Below are 23909 nucleotides of genomic sequence, written 5' to 3' on the forward strand. Positions count from 1 at the left end.
CTCACACCTGTAATCCCAGCACTTTGGGAGGCTGAGTTTGGCAGATCGCCTGAGCCCAAGAGTTCAAGGTCAGCCTGGGTAACATAGTAAGACCCTGTCCCTTTTATGTTAAAAAAAAAATAGCTGGGCATGGTGGTGTGCACCTGTAGTCCTAGCTCCTCAGGAATCTGAGGTGGGAGGATCACTTGAGCCCATGAGTTTGAGGCTACAGTGAGCTATGGTCACATCCCTGAACTCTAGCCTGGGTGACAGAGCAAGACACTGTCTCCAGAAAAATGAAGTAGCCCCCAAACACAGTGTTGAAGTGCTGTCTAACGGCTCCCAAACTGAGGAAGGCTGTGCTGTGCCTCAGGAGAAAATGTGTTAGATAGGCTTTACTCTAGCATGAGTTCTAGTGCTGTTGGCTGTGAGTTCAATGTTAATGAATCAACAGCATATACTAAATAAGGTATCTTTAAACAGAAACACACATTAAACAAAGTTATGTATTGATCAGTTGACGAAAACATTGTGAACAGACACCTACAGAAACCTAATTCTGTCTTTCTCCTAGGAATAGCAGTTCAGTATTCGCTAATTCAGTGTTCACAGCGACTTTATACACCATAACTACCGTAAATAATGGGAATCAAGTATATTTGAAAAGAAATATCGAAAATCAGTAACCTAAGCTTAAACCTTAAGCAACTAGAGAAAGAAGAACAAAACAAACCTAAAGCTAGTGAAAGGAAAAAATTAGAGCAGAAATCAATGAAGTTGAAAAGAGAAAAACAGAAAATCAAAGAAACAAAAAGCTGCATCTTTGAAATTATCAATAAAATAATAAACTTCACATGAAAAGATACTCAACATCACTAATCATCAGGGAAATGCAAACCAAAATCACAGTGAAATATCATCTCACACCTCTTCTAATCGCAATTATAAAACAAGAGATAAGTATTGTTGAGGATGTGGAGATAAAAGAACCCTTATACTCTGTGTGGGAATGTAAATTGGTACAGCCACTGTGGAAAACAGTATGAAGGTTCCCCAGAAAACTAAAAATATAACTACTATATGATCTAGCAGTCTTACTTTCTTACTTCTGGGTAGGTATCCAAAGGAATTGAAACCAATGTCTGCTGCATGCGGTGGCTCACTCCTGTAATCCCAAAGACTCAGAGGCTGAGGCAGGAGGATCATTTGAGGCCAGGAGTTTGAGACCAGCCTGGGCAATATAACAAGACCTGTCTCCACAAATTTTTTTTTAAAAAATCAATGTCAAAGGGATATCTGTACTCCCATGTTCACTGCAGCATTATTCACAATAGCCAAGACATGGAATCAACCTGCCTGCTGAGGGATGAATGAATAAAGAGATGTGGTATATATCCACAATGGAATACTATTCAGCTATAGAAAAGAAAGAAATTCTGCCATTTGTACAAACATGATGAACCTGGAGGGCATTATGCTAAATGAAATAAGACAGAGATATACAGATACTATATGATTTATATGTGGATCTGAAAAATCTGAATTCATAGAAACATAGAATAAAATGGTGGTTGCAAGGGGCTGGAGGAAATGGGGAGATGTTTGTCAAAGTGTACAATCTAGTCGTTATAAGGTGAATACGTTTTGAGGATCTAATGTATGGCATGGTGACTATAGTTAATAAAAAATGATATATATGTAAGGTGATGGGTGTGTTAACTAACTTGATTGTGGTAATCCTTCCACAATAAGTATATATATAAGATAATCACACTGTATCCCTTAAAATATACAATTTTGTCAATTATAAGTCAATAAAGCTAGAAAAAAACAGAAACAAAACCAACCAAGCCAAAAAACAAAAAAGGATAAACCTCTATCCAGGCTGATGGGAGAGGGAGAATGAGAATGAAAGTGAGGGAGAGGGGACTCAAATTATTAATAGCAGGAATGAGAGAAGAACACCATTACCGATCCCGCAGACAGTGAAACACTATAAACAATTATATGCCCATATGTTCAATAACTTAGATGAAATGAAACAATTCCCTGAGAGATATTAACTACCAAAATTCACTTAAGAAAAAGATAGCCTGAAGAGTCCTACATATAATAGTGAAATTAATTTAGAGATAAAAACCTTCCAAAAAAAGAAATCTCCAGGCCCAGATAGTTTCACTGGCAAATTCTACCACATATTTGAGGAAGAAATGATACTAATTCTCTGCAATCTCAAGATCATAGAAGAAGAAAGACACTTTTCAATTCATGTTATGAGGCCAGCATTTTCCTAATATCAAAATGAGACAAAGAGATTACAAAAAATGAAAACTACAGAACAACATCCCTCATGAACAAAGATGTAAAAATTCTCAACAAAATACTAGCAAATCAAATCCAGCAATATATTAAAGAAATAATACAGCATGATCACAGAGGTTCATCTCAGGAATACAAGGCTGGTTTGACATTCAGGTATCAATAAAAGCCAATCACCTGATTAAATAAATAAGTAAAAACTTATGCTCGTGTCAATAAATACAAACAAAACATTCAACATTCATGCATGATAAAAACTCAATAAACTAGGCACAGAAACTCTCTTAACCTAATAAAAGGTATGTATAGGCCAGGTGCAGTGGCTCATGCCTGTAATCCCAGCACTTTGGGAGGCCGAGGCAGGTGGATCACCTGAGGTCGGGAGTTCAAGACCAGCCTCACCAACATGGAGACACCCCATCGCTACTAAAAATACAAAATTAGCCAGGCATGGTGGCGCATGCCTATAATTCCAGCTACTTAGGAGGCTGAGGCAGGAGAATCACTTGAATCTGGGAGGCAGAGGTTGCGGTGAGCTGAGATTGGGCCATTACACTCCAGCCTGGGCAACAAGAGCGAAACTCCATCAAAAAAAAAAAAAAAGAAAGGTATGTATGAAAACTTACAACTGACATAATTCCTTTTTAAAATTTTAATTTAATTTAAATTTTTTTAATAAAGAGATGGGATCTCGGCTTCAAGCAATCTTCCTACCTTGACCTCCCAAATTGCTGGGATTACAGGCATGAACCACTGTGCCTAGCCCTGACATAGTGGGTTTTACTTTATTTTATTTTTGATACAGGATCTCCCTGGGTCACTCCCCACCAGGGCTGGAGTGCAGTGGTGTGATCTCAGCTTGCTGCAACCTCTGCCTCCCAGGCTCAAGTGATCCTCCCACCTCGGCCTCCCAAGTAGCTGGGACTACAGGCACATACCATCACACACCCAGCTCATTTTTGTATTTTTTTGTAGAGATGGGGTTTTACCTTGTTGCCCACGCTGGTCTCAAACTCCTGGGCTAAGTGATCCACCTGCCTCAGCCTCCCAAAGTGCTGGGACTACAGGCATGAGTCACTGTGCCCGGCCACTGACACACTGACATCATCATTCTTTTTTTTTTCTTCAGATGGAGTCTCACTCTGTCGCCCAGGCTGGAGTGCAGTGGCGCAATCTTGGCTCACTGCAACCTCCATCTCCCGGGCTCAAGTGGTTCTCCTGCCTCAGCCTCCCAAATAGCTGGGACTATAAGTGAGCACCACCACGCCTGGCTGATTTTTTGTATTTTTAGTAGAGACAGGGTTTTACCATGTTGGCCAGGCTGGTCTCGAACTCCTGACCTCAGGTGATCTGCCCACCTTGGCCTCCCAAAGTGCTGGGATTACAGGCGTGAGCCACCATGCCCTGCCTTCTGACATGATTCTTAATGGTGATACTGAACACTTGCAGAATAATGATGGAGGACATCTTTGCCTTGCTCCTGAAATCAGCCTCCAGAGTAGCTGGGGCTACAGGTGCATGTCACCATGCTCGGCTCATTCTTTTTTTTCTTTTTTGTAGAGACAAGGTCTCATTATGTTGCCTAGGCTGGTCTTGAACTCCTGGGCTCAAGCAATCCTCCTGCCAAAGGGTTGAGATTACAGGTATGAGCCACCACGCCTGGCCTATCTTGACAACTTTCCTGTGACTCTAAAATTATTCCAAAATTAAAAGTTGACTTAAAAAACACAGAGAGATACCACGACATACCTATTAGAAAACTGACAATACCAAATGCTAGCAAATTACCCAAGTGATTAGAAAAGTTATGTACACTCAAAAACCTATATACAATGCAGGTCCCTCAAAAAACTAAAAATAGAACCACAACATGATCCAGCAATTCCAGTACTGGGTACAGATCCAAAAGCAAGGAAATCAGTATGTCAAAGAGATTATCTGCACCCATGATCACTGCAGCATTATTCACAACAGTCAAAATATGAAATCGGCCTAAGTGCCCATCACAGATAAATGGATAAAGAAAATGCGTTATATTTATACAATGGTATATTATTCAGCCATAAAATGAATGAAATCCTGTCATTTTCAGCAACATGGATGGAACTAGGGACCATTAGGTTAAGTGAAATAAGCCAAACACAGAAAGACAAATATCACATGCTCTTACTCACATGTAGGAGCTAAAAAAGTGGATCTCATGAACACAGAGAGAAGACTGGTAGTTTTCAGAGTCAGGAAAAGGGGACAGTGGGATCGGGGCGGGGGGAAATGAGGGGAAAAAAGACAATGTAATGTATTTATTACCACTGAACTGTATACTTAAAAATGGTAAAGATGGGAAATTATATATGTATATTTTACCTCAATAAAAAAACTTACACACAAATGTTTATAGTGGCTTTATTCATAATTGGCAAAAACTGGAAACAAGCAGGATGTCCAACAATTGAATGGAAAAACAAACTGTGGTACATCAAGACAAGGAATACCATTCAGCAATAAAAAAGAACAACTTATTGAGTCACCTAGCAAGATGGCTGAATCACAAATGCATTTTAACAAATGAAGCCAGACTCAAAAGGCTACATGTTGTATGATTTCATTTATGGGACACTCTGGAAAAGGCAAAATCATAGGGACAGGAGACAAATCAGTTGCCAAAAGTTGTGGTTGACTGACTAAAAGGGCTACACAAGGGAAATTTTTAGGGAGAACTGTTTTCTCTGGTACTGGGGTGATAAATGGGGTGGTGGACTTTATGCACTCATCAAAACCCATGCCAACTGAATGTTATTGTATGAAAATTTTAAAAAATTAACCAAGATGTGAGGGTATCCAAAGATGGAATGCAGCTTGTGACAAACGAATCTAACAGTATTATAAATGTATGCCAATACTTCAATGAAGGGGATAAGGGAAAAGGGAGCTGACCTCAGGACTTTGGAAAACTGTTTCGAGTGGCTACTGTAAGGCTAAAGACAAAGACTGTATAATACCAACTGCACTCGAGTTGGTAAATAAGTTTCTCACAGGGGTATGGGTTAGAAATTCTAAAACTATATTATATGTATACTAGTGTTAAACAAATAAGTGAATAAAACATATATAATGGAAGCCAGGTTTCTCACTTTCAGAGTAAGAAGTCACAAAAAAAGCAAGGGAAGGGATGTTAGAATGAAACCTGTGGGGCTGGATTAGGGTCAGAGGTATTTTAATAGACGGATACAGAATTATAGATGTGTGTGTATATACAGGTTAATAGTCATACATGCATTTTTTAACCTTTGTCTGTTGATAAGGGCTTAGAATCAGTGGTATCCCAATAGTAAAGGGCACACCTAGCACCCAGATCTTGTTTTCTATCATTCTAGAATAAAAGAAACCAGGGTTCCTTGGAGAAATGTTGATACTAGCTCTGGAGCAAGGAAAAATATAGGATGAGCCTGGAGCATCTTGTAGGGCCAGAAAGTAAGGAAGTGTTCAAAATTCAAAAGGATGGGGCATGTCAAAGGGACAAAAAAGCCAACCTAAAAGCGCTTCAGATGGTTAAAACTGGAACAATTTGATAGTAATGAATTACCACCTAAAGAATAAAATACATACCCATGAGAAATAAATGAATGAATAAATGAGAAAACACAAATCTTTCCTTCCTTCCTTCTTCCCTCCCTCCCTTCTTTCTTCCTCCTTTTTTCTTTTCTTCTTTTCCCTCCCTCCCTCCCCCCTCCCCCCCCCTTTCTTTCTTATTGAGACAGGGTCCTACTCTGTCATGTTGATGTGGTGTGGTGTGATGTTGGCTCACTACAACCTCCACCTCCCAGGTTCAAGTGATTCTCCTGCCTCAGCCTCCCAAGTAGTTGGGACTACAGGCTTGAGCCGCCATGCCTGGCTAATTTTTGTATTTTCAGTAGAGATGAGGTTTCACCATGTTGGCCAGGATGGTCTTGATCTCTTGACCTCATGATCCGCCCACCTTGGCCTCCCAAAGTGCTAGGATTACAGCCATGAGTCACCACACCCAGCCAGGACAAATCTTTCTTACAGAATTCCAAATAATGTATGTGGATATTCCTCTCTCCAGATGGTAGAACTTAAATCTCCACTCCTTGATTGTGTACTGGTCTTAGTGACTCATTGTCAAAGAACGGAGTATGGAAAGGGAAACATGGAAACTTTACAGCAGAGAAATCTGGCAGATACCACCTCATATTGACATCATGTGCCCTGTGATGTCATGTGATGAGAAGGGTACTTTGTCTCTTCCTAAAAACCCATAACCCTAGTCTAACCAGAGGAAAATGTCAGATAAACATAAATTGAGGAACATTCTACAAAACAATTGACCACTACTGTTCAAAAGTTTCAAGATTATGAAAAACAAGGAAAGACTGAAGAACTGTCACATCTGTCACAGGAAATTAAGGAGACATGGCAACAAAAAGCAATGTGGGATCTTGGATTGAATTCTGGAACTGAAAAAGGACATAAGTGGAAAAACTGGTAAAATTTGAATAAAGTCTGTAGTTTAAGTTAGCATTTTACCAATGTAAATTTCTTAGCTTTGACAAATGTACTATGGTTATGTTAACATTTAGGGAAGCTGGGTAAGGGATATACAGAAACTTTCTGTACTATCTTTGCAATTTTTCTGTAAACCTAAAATCATTCCAATATAAAACGTTTATTTTTAAAAAGCCCACAAATGTCCAGCAGCATCTCATCTCACTCAGACTACTACAGAAGCCAAAGTCTCTACAGTGGCTTATAAGGCCCTACATTAGCTGACTCTCTCTCTCTCCTACTTGTAAGACCTCATCTACTTTGTTGAATAAATGAATGAATGACTCCCTAAAACAAAAGAACCCAAGTCTGACTAATCAAAAATGGAATATTCCAAGGGTACATCTCAAAGATTTTTGAATCAGGCTTTCTGGGGTAGGAGTAGAAAACTTGTTTACTGGCTGGGCTCAGTGGTTCACGCCTGTAATCTCAGCACTTTGGGAGGCTGAGGCGGGAGGATTCACTTGAGCTCACGAGTTCGAGACCAGCCTGGGCAACATGGCAAAACGCCGTCTCTACAAAAAATACAAAAATTAGCCAGGAATGGTGGCGCATGCCTGTAGTCCCAGCTACCTGGGAGGCTGAGGTGAAAGGATTGCTTGAGCTCAGGAGACAGAGGCAGGAGGATTGCTTCAGCCCCGGAGACAGAGGTTACAATGAGCCAAGATTGTACCACTGCACTCTAGCCTGAGCAACAGAGTAAGATCCTGTCTCAAAAAAGAGAAAAAAGAAATTTTGTTTATGTATTCATGTATTTGAGACAAGGTCTTGCTCTGTTGCCTAAGCTGGAGTGCAGTGGTGAGATCATGGGTCACTGCAGCCTCAACCTCCCTGGGCTCAGGTGATCCTCCCACCTCAGCCTCCAGGTAGCTGGGACTACAGGCGCACACCACCATTCCCAGCTAATTTCTGTAGAGATGGGGTTTTGCCATGTTGTCCAGGCTGGTCTTGAACTTCTAGGCTCAAGCAATCCACCTGCCTCGGCCTTTCCAAGTGCGGGAATTACAGGTATGAGCCACCATGCCGGGCTGAAAATTACGTTTTTAAAAGCACCCTGGATAGTTCTGAGGATTAGTCAGATCTGGAGATCCTCATCATGAAAAACAATGAATTATCTTGCTAAGCAGTCAAATAGCTTTATTAAATATTGAAAATAAATGTGACTATTGCAACTGAAGAGGAAAACTGAGAGACTCTGAGGTGCAAACTATTTAAGATACATGTGAATTCTCAAAATAAATAAATAAGACCACTCTTAGTTCAGTACAGTGGTTCTCAACTGGCAGCAATTTTGCCTCCCTCCCATAGCCCTGGGGACATCTGGCAACATCTGGAATCATTTTTGGTTGCCACAACTGGGGTGGTGTTTTATTGGCATCTAATGGGTAGAGGCCAGAGATGCTGCTAAACATCTTGTAAGGTACGGGACAGCCTCTCACAACAAAAAATTACCTGGCCTAAAATGCCTATAGTGCCAAGGTTGAGACACCCTGCCTTAGAATGACTGATGGCCACTTTTAGATAAGGGCCCAGTCCATCCAACTCCTGCTAGAATATCTTCACTGCCAGTCTACTCACTATTCCACTGCTGAGTAGCTTAAAAGTTTTCCCCAACTTATTATTTTGAAAATTTCTACACATTATAGAAGAGTTGAAAGAATAGCATAAATATGCATTTGCCTTTCACCTACACCACCAAAAGCTAACACTTGTCCACATTTGCTTTATTACACAATAAATACCATCTATCTGCACATATATGCTTTGTTTTGCTGACTCATTTGAAAGTAGCAGACGTCAGGACACTTCAGCTTGTAGCTTCTGCATAACTACAGCACCATTATCATACCAAAGGCTATTAATGATAATTCTATCGCATCTTCAAACTCCACTACTTGTCCCAAAAATGCCTTTTACAGCTCACTCCAACCCAACCTAAGATCCAATCAAGGTTCACTCATTGCATTTAGTTGTTATGTCTCTTTAGTCTCTTAATCCAGAATAATTCCCGTATCTTTTTGGTTTTCCATTACACTGTCTGAAGAGACCTAGCCAGTTGTCTTGTAGAATGTCTTCTATTTTGGATTTGTCTTATTACTTCCTTATGGTGTCATTTAACGTATTTCTTTTCTTCCTACAAACTAGAAGTTAAGTCTTGGCTCAATTAGATTCAGGTTACTTGGGCAAGAACACTATACAGGTGATGTTGCGTATTTTTCACTGCATCACATCACGAGTAACACAATGTTAGGGTGTCCATCAGTGATGCTGTTTGATCACTGGGTTAGCATGGTGATCACCAAATCTCTGCTGTAAAGGTACACTTCCCCTTTGAATTAGGATGTATAACTATCCTACTTCTTAGCAACTTTTACCCCAATCGTTTTACCACCCACTGATAATCTTTGTCTGAAATAATTATTACACTGGCGTTGGAAAATGATGATTTCCAAAGTCCATCATTCCTTCTGCATTTTTTAGCTCACAATATTCTGTAAAGAGCAGATGAACATTCCTTTCTTCCCTCCCCTTTTTGTTTAACAATATGGATGCACAGATTTCTGTTGTTAAATCATTACCTTCATTCTTCTCTTTTTTTTTGAGACAAGCTCTTGCTCTGTTGCCCAGGCTATAGTGCAGCAGCATGAGCATGGCTCACTGCAGCCTCAAGCTCCTGGGCTCAAGTGACCCTCCTACCTCAGCCTCCTGAGTGGCTGGGACGGCAAATGTGCATCACCCCCAGCTAATTTTTGTATTTTCTGTAGAGACAGGGTCTTGCTATGTTGTCCAGGTTTGTTTCAAACTCCTGGCCTTAAGCAATCCTTCCACCTCACCCTCCCAAAATGCTGGGATTACAGGTTTGAGGCACTACATCCAGTCCCAGTATTCTTTTTAATTGTTAAATTGTCCCAAATTTGGCCCATGGAAACTCCTTCAAGGTGGCTCCTATGATCTTTTGATATGAACTCATCAGTCTTTGAATACCTCCTACAGGCATCTCTGGTGTTTAAGACTTGTTTATATAATGTTTATTTGCTGAAATTCCTGCAACATTTGCTTATTGGTTTTAGTTCTACTTTTTGCAGCAACAGAACATTTTACTTCTTCCATGTGGAATGTTCTGTTACTTAAATGCAGATACTATATTTAGGTTGGAGCAATTCTGTAATACTACTTCACTAACATCACACAAGTACATAAATCATTAATTTAGATCTACCGACATGCTCACTTTATTACTAACTCTCACACTTTAGGATGTCCAATACACTTATTACCTGATTCAATTTCCAAAAGCTGCTAAGAGGTTAAATGTTCATTTTCAAGCTTCCAAATGTTCCCATGTCAAAATGGTTACATCAAAGGGGTCAGGTCAGAATTTCCTTTTTTTTTTTTTTTTTTAAGATGGGGTTTCACCATGTTGGTCAGGCTGGTCTTGAACTCCTGACCTCAGGTGATCCACCCGCCTTGGCCTCCAAAAGAATTTCCTACATATATTCTGGGGTAGATTCATGCAGAGGGTTGGAGCAAGTCCTTGCTACTACTACAGTAATCACAAAAGTATTATCAAATACTGCATTAATACTTACCAGCTGAGTTACACCCAGCATTACTTATTATCCTAACAATCCTCTAACATTTCATACAGGTTTTCACAGTTTATTATAATATTTTTATACATAAAGAGCATATAAAATACAGACGTGCCCCCTCTCTAGGGTATACTCAATCAACACTGCATATTACTATACATATTTGCTCAGGCCAGTCAAGGAAAGCCTGATGAGCCTTCAGCAAACAATGTCCGCACTCTGAACAGATAAAGAATACTCTGTCCTCTAGAATCAATACACTTTCAAATACAGGTAGGCAGACAGTAACCCTTCAGGTGGGCACACATACTTAAGTTCCTCTCTTTGAAGACCTATATCCAATATCCGAAATTTATTGGTGGCATTTTAATTATACAAGGGAAATTAATCAATCATATGAAATACATAAAATAATACACCACTTTATATTTCTTATTTCTTTTCCAGTATGATTAAAGCACACTGAAGGTAGACAGAATCTTTATCAAGTGCTTTGCAACTCTGAGCAGGGAGTATGAAATGTTTACTCACTACACTATACAGGTAAAACAATAATACAATAAAAATTAAAATAATAATAAGATACATCATAAAATGTGACTTTCAGTACTAAGAACACAGGATAGGGAAAAAAAGGAATGCCTAATTTCTAGTTAGTTATCTAGGGCTCCTTGAGTGATGTGAAATTTTAACATTTCTGAACAATAATAGAAAAAAAAACAAAGAACAAATGAGAAAGAGAAGGCAATGCAAAAGAAATGTTAAAGGCAAAAGTAAATCAAATCAGCATGTAAAGAAAATAACCACAAAAGTATACCAATCATCCAGAAGGTACCTGTGTTCAGAAGAGGAAGGAAGTCAGGTGCTTTTTCCCGAAAAACCCTTTGAACATCCTCAGCTTTCACGGACACTTCCTTCGTCTGAACTAGAAAAAAGCCTTTACCAACCATCTGTGAAAATAAAATTTCATTTAGATTTTAAAATGAATTTCTGAGACTAAAACAATGATTTCCTATTCTAGTATTTCTCAACAGCACACTGATTTTCGTTGTAATTATAAGTCTAATTCAGGGTGTTTGCTATAATAAGTTCTCACTATATGAGATTCTTTCTTCCAGATGGGTAGTTCTGGCTTAGTACTGCAGTTAAGATTAAGGGTCAAATAAATGTGAATTATCTCTCAAGTTTAATACATGGTTAAAGTTTTTCTACTACCAGATGGAAGCTTTAGTTTGGTGATACTGCAAATGTCCAATGAGAAGAGAATGGTTAAGTAAATTATGGTACAGTCACATGATGAAATGCCACAGTTCATTACATTTATCATAGTTCATTAAATACAACAAAGATGTTACAATAAAATGGGGAAAAGCTTATGTAATAATGTTAATTTTATATAGTTTTTCTTTTTTTTTTTGAGACAGGGTCTCACTCTGTTGCCCCGGCTGGAATGTAGTTGTGCAATCATAGCTCACTGCAGCCTCAAACTCCTGGGCTCAAGTGATCCTCCCACTTCAGCCTCCCAAGTAGCTAGGACTACAGGCCTGTGCCACCGTGCCCGACTAACTTTTTAAATTTTTTTTGTAGAGACAGGGTCTTGCCATGTTGCCAGGCTGATCTTGAACTTCTGGGCTCAAGCCATCCTCCTGCCTCAGCCACCCAAGATGCTGGAATTACAGGCATGAGCCACTGTACCTGGCCAATAATGTTAATTTTAAAAAGCATGATACAAATGTATATAGTATAGCACAATAACGGTAAATCACACTTACCAAGCACTTACTATGTGGCAGGCAGCTTTATGTACTTTACATGTATATGTTTAACCCTCCCATGAAGTAGGTATCATTACCCTCACTGTACAGATGTGAAAACTAAGGCACACAGTGATTAAGGGACATTTAACAATTAAGTGACAGAGCTGTGATTCAAACCTAGTTAATCTGACCCTGTCTCTTAAATAAATTTAAAAATTATTCCTAAAAAGATTATTCAAGGTATGGTACAATTATATGATTTTGAACTTATTTTACTCTTTCTTATTTCTATAATTCTCCACAAGGACGTATTAATTTTTAAAGTAATTATGAAAGTAGTTTTTAAAAATGCAAAGTCAGCCCAGCATCATGGCTCACACCTGCTATCTGAGGTTTCTGAGAGGTCAACATGGGAGGATCACTTGAGACCAGGAGTTTGAGACCAGCCTGGGCAACATAGCAAGATTCCATCTATAAAAAATTTTAAAAATTAGCCAGGTGTGGTGGCATGTGCCTGTAGTTCCAGTTACTCAGGAGGCTGAGGTGGGAGGATCCTTTGAGCCCAGGAGTTTGAGGCTACACTGAGCTACGATCTCACCACTACACTCCAGCCTGGACAACAGCGCAAGACCCTGTCTCTTAAAAAAAAAATGTAGTCATTCCAATCACTTAATTTTTAGCAAAGCTTGTTAGTTTTTTTTTAATATATATTTTATTGCGTTTTAGGTTTTGGGGTACATGTGAAGAACATGCAAGATTGTTGCATAGGTACATACATGGCAATGTGGTTTGCTGCCTTCCTCCCCATCACCTATATCTGGCATTTCTCCCCATGTTATCCCTCCTTCCCACCCCCTGCTGTCCCTCCCCTAGTTCCCCCTGACAGACCCCAGTGTGTGATGCTCCCCTCCCTGTGTCCATGTGTTCTCATCGTTCATCACCCTCCTATGAGTGAGAACATGCAGTGTCTGATTTTCTGTTCTTGTGTCAGTTTGCTGAGAATGATGGTTTCCAGGTTCATCCATGTCCCTACAAAGGACATGAACTCATTGTTTTTTTACGACTGCATAGTATTCCATGGTGTATATGTGCCACATTTTCCCTGTCCAGTCTATCATCGATTAATAATTAAAAGTAACATATATTCTCAACACAGAACATTTGAAAAATAAAAAATAGAAACAAAGAAATATCAACCAGGGTGCTACAACTAAAAGATGCTGCTGCCATACAGGCATACCCTCCCAGTTTTCTTTTTCTCCCATTACAGAAATAATATATGCTCATTGTTAAATCCATAGAACTGCAAAAAAAGAAAACCCTGCTCTTAATCAACTGCCTAAGAATAAGCATGACTGTTAACATTTTAGTATCTATAACTTTCCAGACTTAACTACTTTTAAAAAAATCAGTTACTTACATAATATTCTACAAATTTTCACTTACTTGTGACATTTTCTACATGAAATCAGTTTTAATGGCTGATAGTATTTCATCCTGTGGCTACATTATTCCATACCATTCCATTAAATTTGATCAAACTCAAATCCTATTTCAGAACTCTCATTCAATGCTGCCTCCAAAAAAAGAAACATATATTTAAAAATTGTGGAGAATTACATGGACATCACTGCCAGATGACTGTAAAATAAAAATAACAGAAACAATTCTACCTATTTTCTAGAGTGTTTATCATCTCTAATCTTATAGACAGGAACTGATAAGATTTTGATGATTACTTCAAAATACTTTTACCTAAGTAACAAACTATATTGTAATATTTCACTGCAGATTTGGAGAGACTCCTTTTCATGAAAATTCTTCTACTTTTAAAGACTTGAAAATAGTGGTAACTACCAACTTCAATTTCAAATGATGAAATACTCCTAAACAATTCAAACTATTTTACTTTAATTTATCCTGTACATATCTGTGACGTAGGCAAGAGAAGTCGAGGAATCTGATTTTTAGGTGAGAAAACCAAAGCCTAGTAACTTCTCTTGGCTCCCTATGGAATGTACTTTCTGCTTTACCCAGCCTTTTTGGACTTCCTACCCTCTCCCAAGTTTTATACTTCTTATCACAAAAAATTCATTATTTAATGTATTAAAACAATGTGAAATAAAATTCTGTGATCCTCCTGCGGTTTAACAAATATAGAGTTAGCAATCACAGTTTCAGTCTAAGCCGTCCTAACATTTGTGTTATGACATGAGAAAGACTCAAGTTTTATTTTTTTATCTCAAGATTCACTAGTTTCTATACATATTTCCATATGAACTCATTTCATTTTTTAAAAAAGGTAATCTCTCAAAAAAAAATAAAAAAATAAAAATTAAAAAAAGGTAATCTCTCAATATAATATGTAAGTCTTCTGTCTTTCAGCATATTTTGATACCCTCTTCATATGTACTTGGCATTTTATTTTTTATTTTTGTTTGTTCTCTTCATTCCTTAATTCTGTACTGCCAGAATAAGATAGGATAACTGTAGCCTTTTAAATAGTCCTTAGACTAGAAGGCCCTTGAGTCCACATGCTTTCAGTCACATTCCTACTCCACCAGGCATTCAGCAACTTTCCTTTACCACTGAAGCAGCATAACAGCATCATGTTTAAGGGTGAAGGTGTGGCCTACACAGCCAGACTGCCTGGATTGGAATCATGGCTCTGCTGTTTACCAGCTGAATGACCTTCTGCAAGGTACTTACCCTCTTTATGGTCTATTTCTCATATCTGTAAAATGGGGAATAATGGCACTTATTTCATAGAGTTGTTTTGAGTATTGAGTTAATTCATTTAAATTCCTTACAATAGTGCCTGGCATACAGTAAACACTATGTAAGTGTTAGTTATTATTATTGCTCTGGGATTATTGTTTATATTGTATTCCAGAGGACATCTAAAGGACATCATTCTTCCTCATCATATTCTTTTCAAGGTCACACAAACACTGCCATTTCACATACCAGATACTAAAGGTTAAAAGGTTAAAGAACATTTGATGACTCATGAAGAAACACTGTTTCGATGGCTTTTTTCTTTAAACATGCTAAATATTATTTATGTCCATTCCTCATTACCTACGAAAAAGGAGTTTAACCTAAATAATTACATATTTTGAAAACTGTATGTAGTTTAAAAAAAAATCACCATACAGTATAATAAAAACATTTACCTCTCAGATATTGGATTAACATGTGATCAGATAGCTCAAAAGCCAGAAGTACCTTTTTCTATATCTTACCAGATTCATAGAAAGTTTTTATCACATTGGCATAAGCAAAAAAGAAAATCTAAAATCTTAAAATTATACTTTGGTTTCTGTTGGTTTAAAAACTACACCTCAGACATACTTTGTAGATTTCATACATTTCTACATGGGTTTTCTACATTGTAGAATGTACAGCTATTAAGAGGTATTCATTTTTAATATTTTCCTAAAATCTTTCCTTTTGATATGTTCCAACTTTTAAAAAAATCCGTTCAAAAAGAGACATAGGCCGGGCGCGGTGGCTCACGCCTGTAATCCCAGCACTTTGGGAGGCCGAGGCGGGTGGATCACGAGGTCGAGAGATTGAGACCATCCTGGTCAACATGGCGAAATCCCGTCTCTACTAAAAATACAAAAAAAAAAAAAAAAGATTAGCTGGGCATGGTGGCGCGTGCCTGTAATCCTAGCTACTCAGGAGGCTGAGGCAGGAGAATTGCCTGAACCCAGGAGGCGGAGGTTGCAGTGAGCCGAGATCACGCCATTGCATTCCAGCCTGGGTAACAAGAGCGAAACTCCGTCTCAAAAAAAAAAAAAAAGAGACATAATGAGCTTTCCAGCCGAGCGTGGTGGCTCACACCTATAATCTCAGCACTTTGGGAGGCCAAGGTGGGTAGATTGCTTGAGGTCAGGAGTTTAAGACCAGCCTGACCAATATGGCAAAACCCTGTCTCAACTAAAAATACAAAAGTTAGCGGGCATGGTGGCGAACATCTGTAATCCCAGCTACCCAGGAGGCGAGGCAGAAGAATTGCTTAAACCCGGGAGGCAGAGGTTGCAGTGAGCTGAGATCCTGCCACTGCACTCCAGCCTGGGAGACAAAGCTACACTCTGTCTCAAAAAAATAAAAAGAGACTTGATGAGTTTTTCCATTCACTTCTCCATTTCTGCAAGTTTGATTTTTTTTTTTTTTTTTTTTTTTTTTGAGACGGAGTTTCGCTCTTGTTACCCAGGCTGGAGTGCAGTGGTGCGATCTCGGCTCACTGCAACCTCTACCTCCTGGGTTCAGGCAATTCTCCTGCCTCAGCCTCCTGAGTAGCTGGGATTACAGGCACACGCCACTATGCCCAGCTAATTTTTTGTAATTTTAGTAGAGACGGGGTTTCATCATGTTGACCAGGACGGTCTCGATCTCCTGACGTCGTGATCCACCCGCCTCGGCCTCCCAAAGTGCTGGGATTACAGGCGTGAGCCACCGCGCCCGGCCGCAAATTTGATTTTTAAATTCAAACAGATTCCTCCTGAAGGAACCTGATTAATGGATAATCAATACATCCTACTGCTGCCTTCCCACTGGAGCATCCACCAACAAAGGAACTGCTGCTTCTGGAGCCCCTAACCTCTATATCTCCAATTATTTTTCAAGCAGAAGTTGCTACCCTAGAAACCTTCTCTACTTATGAGCTCACCAAGACCCACTGTTCATAAGCCTATAAACTTTGCCAACCTAGCTTCCATCTCACTCTTCTACACAAAGCTCCCTTCTATGGCAATAGAGTACAGGAAAATAAGGAACATAATGTGGAGGTTGCTCCCACAGTCACAACAGGGTTCAAAGGGAGTATTCCTAAATGTATTTTCAGCCAGGCACAGTGGCTCATGCTTGTAATCCCAGCACTTTGGGAGGCCCAAGGCAGGCGGATCACAAGGTCAAGAGATCGAGGGCATCCTGGCTAGCATGGTGAAACCCTGTCTCTACTGAAAATACAAAAAAATTAGCTGGGTGTGGTGGCACTTGTCTGTAGTCCCAGCTACTTGGGAGGCTGAGGCAGGAGAATCACTTAAACCCGGGAGATGAAGGCTGCAGTGAGCCAAGATCGTACCACTGCACTCCAGCCTGACAACAGAGCAAGACTTCGTCCCCCCCCGCCACCAAAAATGCATTTTCTACCCCCTAACCAATTAGAACTCCAAAGAAATTTCCCCACTAAATAATTATAAAATGTCATGCTTTACTAAGCAGTGCTACTTTTTGTGAGCTTCTCCAGAAATCATTTAGTATAATGGAAACTCTTTAAGGGCAAATAATTTTGTGTATGTATCTTCATCTCTAGCATATACTGTAGTTTGTCATTTCTAAGTTGCTATCAATTATAAGATGCATTCCACATAAGCAAAACCTTGGAAAACAAACAGGCATCCTATCATCAGTGAAATATGGTAATAGTAACTAGCACATAATAGGTGCTAGCTGGGCACGGTGGTTCACACCTGTAATCCCAGCACTTTGGGAGGCCGAGACGGGCGGATCACCTGAGGTCAGCAGTTCAAGACTAGCCTGGCCAACATGGTAAAACCCCATCTCTACTAAGAATACAAAAATTAGCTGGGCGTGGTGGTGCATGCCTGTAATCCCAGCTACTTGGGAGGCTGAGGCAGGAGAATCACTTGAACCCAGGAGGCGGAGGTTGTAGTGAGCTGAGATCATACCATTGCACAGCCTGGGTGACAAGAGCAAAATTCTGTCTCAAAAAAAAAAAAAAAATAGGTGCTTAATGCTTACTGAATTGAATTTTTTTTTAAGTTTCTTTGAGAAAGTATTTTAAGGCCCAAGCAATCTACTTACAGACAAATCTGTTGGGGCAGGGGGCGGAGGCAAAGGACTATAACTTGAGGGTTGCCTGAATTTCTTCTTTCTTTCTTTTTTTCTTTTTTTTTTGAAATGCAGTCCTGCTCTGTCACCAAGTTGGAGTGCAGTGGCGTAATCTTGGCTCACTGCAACCTCTGCCTCCCGGGTTTAAGCAATTCTCCACCTCAGCCTCCCGAGTAGCTGGGATTACAGGCGTGTGCCACCACATCCGGCTAATTTTTTGTATTTTTAGTAGAGACGGGGTTTCACCATCTTGGCCAGGCTGGTCTTGAACTCCTGACCTCGTGATCCACCTGCCTTGGCCTCCCAAAGTGCTGGGATTACAGGTGTGAGCCACTGCACCCGGCAGTTGCCTATGTTTCAAATAGCCAATTTGAAAAGAATGCAAGTACTCCCGAATGGTCCATTTTTAAATCTAGGTGTATGACTATTTCTTTTCTCTTTCTCCTTACCTTGTCAATTAGTTTCCTGGCATTTGCAATAGTATAATCACCAGCAAATAATACCACTAAGCATGATTCATCGCTGCTCTTCTGTCTATGACCCCAGGATATTGGAACAATGCTTCTATTGGCTTCTGTGGAAACACGAACAGCTTTGAGCTCTTCAGTAGTAGGTACAGGAACATAGTCCTGAACCACAGCATCTTCTGGAAGAAGGCTCCAGTTGAGTTCTCCTGACACAGGTGTAAAGTCATGAATGTCACTCCATGTATTGTTGAAGATACTTAGCCCTGCATCTTTGAACTGGAAAGCTAATTCAGGATAGTACCATTGAAAACAGCCAAATTTGATATTTGAGGATGACTCAATGATAGGTTGAGTGGCACAGCACAAAAAGACTTCCAGCTTTCTACAATCACGCACACGAAATTGTTGGCAGGCTAACGTGCACTTGCAATCTCTGCAATTCCGGAAAAACACACTGCCTTTCACGGGTCCCAGAAAAATTATGCAGTTAGTACAGTCATCAATGGTAATTGTAGCAGAGTGATCAAAAATATAGATGTTACAGTTCTCACAGTCTTGAATGAGAAACTGTTGTCCTGCTACTGTCCCAGGTAAGCGACCTACTGTTTCATCCTTCAGTCCACTGAACATGTAGTCTTTTGGATCAACCTGCAGGAACAAAACACAGACCTTGAGTATTATTAACATTATTCAACAAATATCAATTAAATGCCTATTGGGTGCCAGGCACAGTTCTTAGTGCTAAAATATAAGTTCTTAGTCTCAATGATTTTGAAACACAATAAAAACATTAACAGGACAAACTGTTTCTCTCAATAATAATATAAAACTTAAATGATCTTAGTCAAAATACACACCCCCCAGAAGACGGATCCACTCTCTTTGTTATTAAATTGTATTCTGGGCATGCAAAGCTAAACGGGTAGCATCTGTGGCACTATGGTTTGAGTTTTCTCATGACTTAACCCAGGTGACACCTACATCATCGTTGCCACTGTCAATATCGTCAGTAGGCTTTTAGCCTATTTGGAATTTATATAAGTAAAAAATGTACTAAGCTTTGTAGAGTACCAGGGTCAATAATATATTTTAAAATGATTTTAATAAAAGGGGCTGTGAAAAATTCAACTCATATCCTACGTATCCAATGATCTTAATCATGACCTTGCTATTTCAGCTTTCTGACGCTTTTTCTTTTTTGATGCCTCATTTTTAAAACTTCTACTTCTTCTTTTTTTTTTTTTTTGAGATGGAGTCTTGCTCTGTCACCCAGGCTGGAGTGCAGTGGCATGATCTTGGCTCACTGCAACCTCCGCCTCCCGGGTTCTTGCAATTCTCCTGCCTCGGCCTCCTGAGTAGCTGGGACTACAGGTGCAGGCCACCGGCATGCCACCATACCTGGCTAATTTTTTGTATTTTAGTAGAGACGGGGTTTCACCGTGTTGCCCAGGCTGGTCTCGAACTCCTGAGCTCAGGCAATCCGCCCATCTCGGCCTCCAAAAGTGCTGGGATTACAGGAGTGGGCCACCGTGCCTGGCCCTAAAACTTACACGTCTTTAAAAAATTCTGAGGCCAGGTATAGTGACTCATGCTTTTAATCACAGTACTTTGGGAGGCCAAGGTGGGAGGATCAGATGAGACCAGGAGTTCAAGACCATCCTGGCCAATATGACAAAACCTCTGTTAAAAATACAAAAACTACCCAGGCATGGTGGTACACATCTGTAATCCCAGCTACTTGGGAGGCTGAGGCACAAGAATAGCTTGAGCCTAGGAGGTGGAGGCTGCAGTGAGCCGAGATCACACCACTGCACTCCAGCCTCGGTGACAGAGCAAGACTCTGTCTCAAAAAAAAAAAAAAAAAAAAAAAAAATCCTGAAATTGAGAATGTACCCAGACCAAAATATATTTCTCTATCCTTTTGCAAATCAATATATGGGTCTCAGTTTCTAAACCCCAACTGATTTCTGCAATATGCTATGGAAAACTGAAGAACCTGAAGGCACAAGAATCACAATATGTAAGTTGCAAGCAAATTTGATTCAAGCATTTATTAAGCCACAATGCAATTTTTCAAATTTGGCCATTTCCATCCTTAGATCTTCCATACTACAGCTCATATAGTCTTTTTTTTTTTTTTTTCCCCAAGGTGGAGTTTCATTCTTGTCTCCCAGGCTGGAGTGCAATGGTGCGATCTCGGCTCACTGCAACCTCCGCCTCCTGGATTCAAGCAATTCTCCCGTCTCAGCCTCCTGAGTAGCTGGGATTACAGGTATGGACCACCATGCCCAGGTAATTTTGTATTTTTAGCAGAGATGGGGTTTCACCATGTTAGCCAGGCTGGTCTTGAACTTCTGACCTTGGGTGATCCACCTGCCTTGGCCTCCCAAAGTGCTGCAATTACGGACGTGTAATTGCAAATCATCAAGCCCAGCCCACGTAATCTTTTAAACAGTATGCCTGGAAAATGTCACAATAATTTTTTTAACTATCAAAGTATGGTCACTAAAAGCCCATTTTTGTTTCTTCCTTGTGACTTTCCTATCTACTTCAGCTGTTTTAACTGTTTGTTACTATATAAATTTCATGCAAAACTATTCATGCATCATAGGCATCCATATATACAATATGTAAAAATTTGATTTATAAAGCAAAATTTAATCATCTTAATTATAAGCAAATGAGCTTAAATTGACTTAGTAATTGCACAATAGATATTGTACTTATCCAGTTTTATGCTGTACTAGGAGGAGCACCGTTCTGCAGTATGAGGCAATAAAAGAGGTACTCGTCTTCCAGTCTCAGTTTTGTCCCCTCTAGGTGACCTGATCTTGAAAAAGTCACCTTTACTTTCTGGATGTTTGGTTACTCTACCAACATATGAACACCCAATATGAGCCAGACATTGTTTTAGGCATTAAAATGAATATGACCAGCTCTTTACATAAAAGAAGTAAACAATAACCTAAACTAAACTAAAAACAACTTAACCATGTAATGAGAGATGCTGAGAATATTCTGGAGAGGACAGAGAAGGGACACCTGGGGCTGGGAGAAGTGAGATGGAAGTTCTGCAAAAAGTGAGAATGGATAAGCTAGAGTTCCTTAGATTAAAAGGGTAGGAATAAAGGACCCTCCCTTCCCATGCCAGGCAAAAGTAACAGAAGAAACAAAGCAAAATTTTTCAGGGAGTGGGAGGAAAACTGAAAGTAGTTTGATGTTACACCTACTGTCAGAATGCTTGCTAGTAGATGAAGCTACAGAGGTAGGCAGGGACGGTATTATAAAGCTTAGAAGTTATCCACAGACAAGAGGGAACCACAGAAAAATTTAAATAAGCAAATTTATATGTCAGGATAATTACTCTGATGAGATAAGAACACATGGAACATGAATTGATCTGAGAGACTATTGTAGTCATACAGAAAGGGCTGGAACCAGAGCTGTAGGGAAGAAGAAGATGGGAGGAATTTGAAAACTACTGAGGGAAGAGAATCAGCAGACTGGTAATTCAATGGCTGTAGAAGGTAAGGCAGAAGGATGAATCACAGAGGAAAGGCCATGTGAGGACACAGTAAGAAGGCAGCTGTCTGTAAGCTAGGAAGAGAGCCCTCACCAGACACTAAATCTGCTGGCACCTTGATCTTGGACTTCCCAGGCTCCAGAGCTGTGAGAAATAAACTTCCGTTATTTAAGCCACCAGTCTGTGGTATTTTGTTATGGCAGCCTGTTTTAGTCTGCTTAGACTGCAAAAGCCATCCTCTTGCTATGTCATCACCACATCTGTCCTCTGTGTAAAGGAGAGGGAGGAAGCAAGTGCAAGCTAACTGAATCTTCTTATAAGGACACTAATCCTATCAGATCAGCACTCTACCTTTATGACCTCACTTAACCTTAATTACTTCCTTAGTGGTCCCATCTCCAAATACAGCCACGTGTAGGCCAGTAGGGCTTCAACATATAAATTTGACAAACGTTCAGTCCACAATAGCTGCCAATGCTGAGGAGTTAAATGTAATTTACTATCCTAAGTATTTTCTCTGGACACTCCAGTTTTCCTAGCTCATAGGGAGAAATTAATCTGATAGCTAAAGATTTTATAGCTAAATAGTTGTTTAGTATAAAATTATTCGGATTGTCAGCACAGCCTTCCACGGAGAAATTTAAGATTTATGTTTCTGTACTTTCTCAACAATTCCTGAACGTTTTTCAAAACAAAAAGTAATAGGAGCTAGGCACAGTGGCTGACACCAGTAATCCCAGCTACTTGAGAGTGGGCCAGTGGCCTTAGTGAGGCCGGAGTTTGAGACTGGTCTGGGCCACACAGCGACACCCCCCACTCTAAAAAAGTTTTTTAAAACCTAGCAGAGGCCGGGCGCGGTGGCTCAAGCCTGTAATCCCAGCACTTTGGGAGGCCGAGGCGGGTGGATCACGAGGTCAAGAGATCGAGACCATCCTGGTCAACATGGTGAAACCCCGTCTCTACTAATACAAAAAAATTAGCTGGGCATGGTGGCGCGTGCCTGTAATCCCAGCTACTCAGGAGGCTGAGGCAGGAGAATTGCCTGAACCCAGGAGGCGGAGCTTGCGGTGAGCCGAGATCGCGCCATTGCACTCCAGCCTGGGTAACGAGCGAAACTCCGTCTCAAAAAAAAAAAAAAAAAAAAAAAAAAAAAACCTAGCAGATTATTTGAAGCGAGTTGGTGGAAGGGGGAGAAAAAAAAAAAAAAAAAAACCTTAGTTGGGCATGATGGCACATGCTTGTAGTCCTAGCTACTCGGGAGGCTAAGGCAGGAGGATCACTTGAGCCCAGGAGTTCAAGGCGGCAGTAAGCCATGAGTGTGCCACTGCACTCTAGCCTGGGTGACAAAGCAATACTCTGACACTTAAAAAAAAAAAAAAGGAATAATAAACAACTGAAACTGAAATCCACGGTAATTTTGCAAATTACTAGTTCTGAAATAAAGTGTCTAAAATCACAAGCATGGAAAGGTCATGTTTTAAATTACTTTTTCATAAGAGCCATTTATGAAGTGAGTTTAGTTTAGATTGCTTTGTTTTGTTTTTCTGACACAGGGTCTCACTCTGTCGCCCAGGTTGGAGTGCAGTGGCACACTCATGGCTCACTGCAGCCTCTACCTCCAGGGTTCAAGCAATCCTCCCCACCTCAGTTTCCTGAGTAGCTGGCACTACAAGCGTACACCACCATGCACAACTAAGTTTTGCATTTTCTGTAGAGACAGGGTTTCACCATGTTGTCCAGGCTGGTCTCGAACTCCTGGACTCAAGCAATCTGTCCACCTCAGCCTCCCAAAGTGCTGGGATTACAGGCGTGAGCCACTGTGCCTGGCCTAGACTATATTTCTTAC

The 23909-nt window shown here is 40.1% G+C and overlaps 1 protein-coding gene across 3 annotated transcripts in view; it reads right to left on the minus strand.

Annotated features, from left to right (window-relative positions):
* Positions 1–23909, minus strand: part of LOC105711075 (protein XRP2) — a 47899-nt gene that overhangs the window by 13508 nt on the left and 10482 nt on the right. For all 3 annotated transcript variants that reach the window (XM_064364390.1, XM_064364392.1, XM_064364391.1), the window contains 2 exons: positions 18523–19188; positions 11290–11404 (listed from right to left, as the gene is read on the minus strand). In XM_064364390.1, coding sequence (XP_064220460.1) covers positions 11290–11404; positions 18523–19188 — 781 coding nt within the window. The remainder of the gene's footprint in view (positions 1–11289; positions 11405–18522; positions 19189–23909) is intronic.

The sequence above is a fragment of the Aotus nancymaae genome, unplaced genomic scaffold, assembly GCF_030222135.1.
Source record: "Aotus nancymaae isolate 86718 unplaced genomic scaffold, 86718_ANA_hifiasm-v0.15.2.pri h1tg000058l, whole genome shotgun sequence".
NCBI lineage: Eukaryota > Metazoa > Chordata > Mammalia > Primates > Aotidae > Aotus > Aotus nancymaae.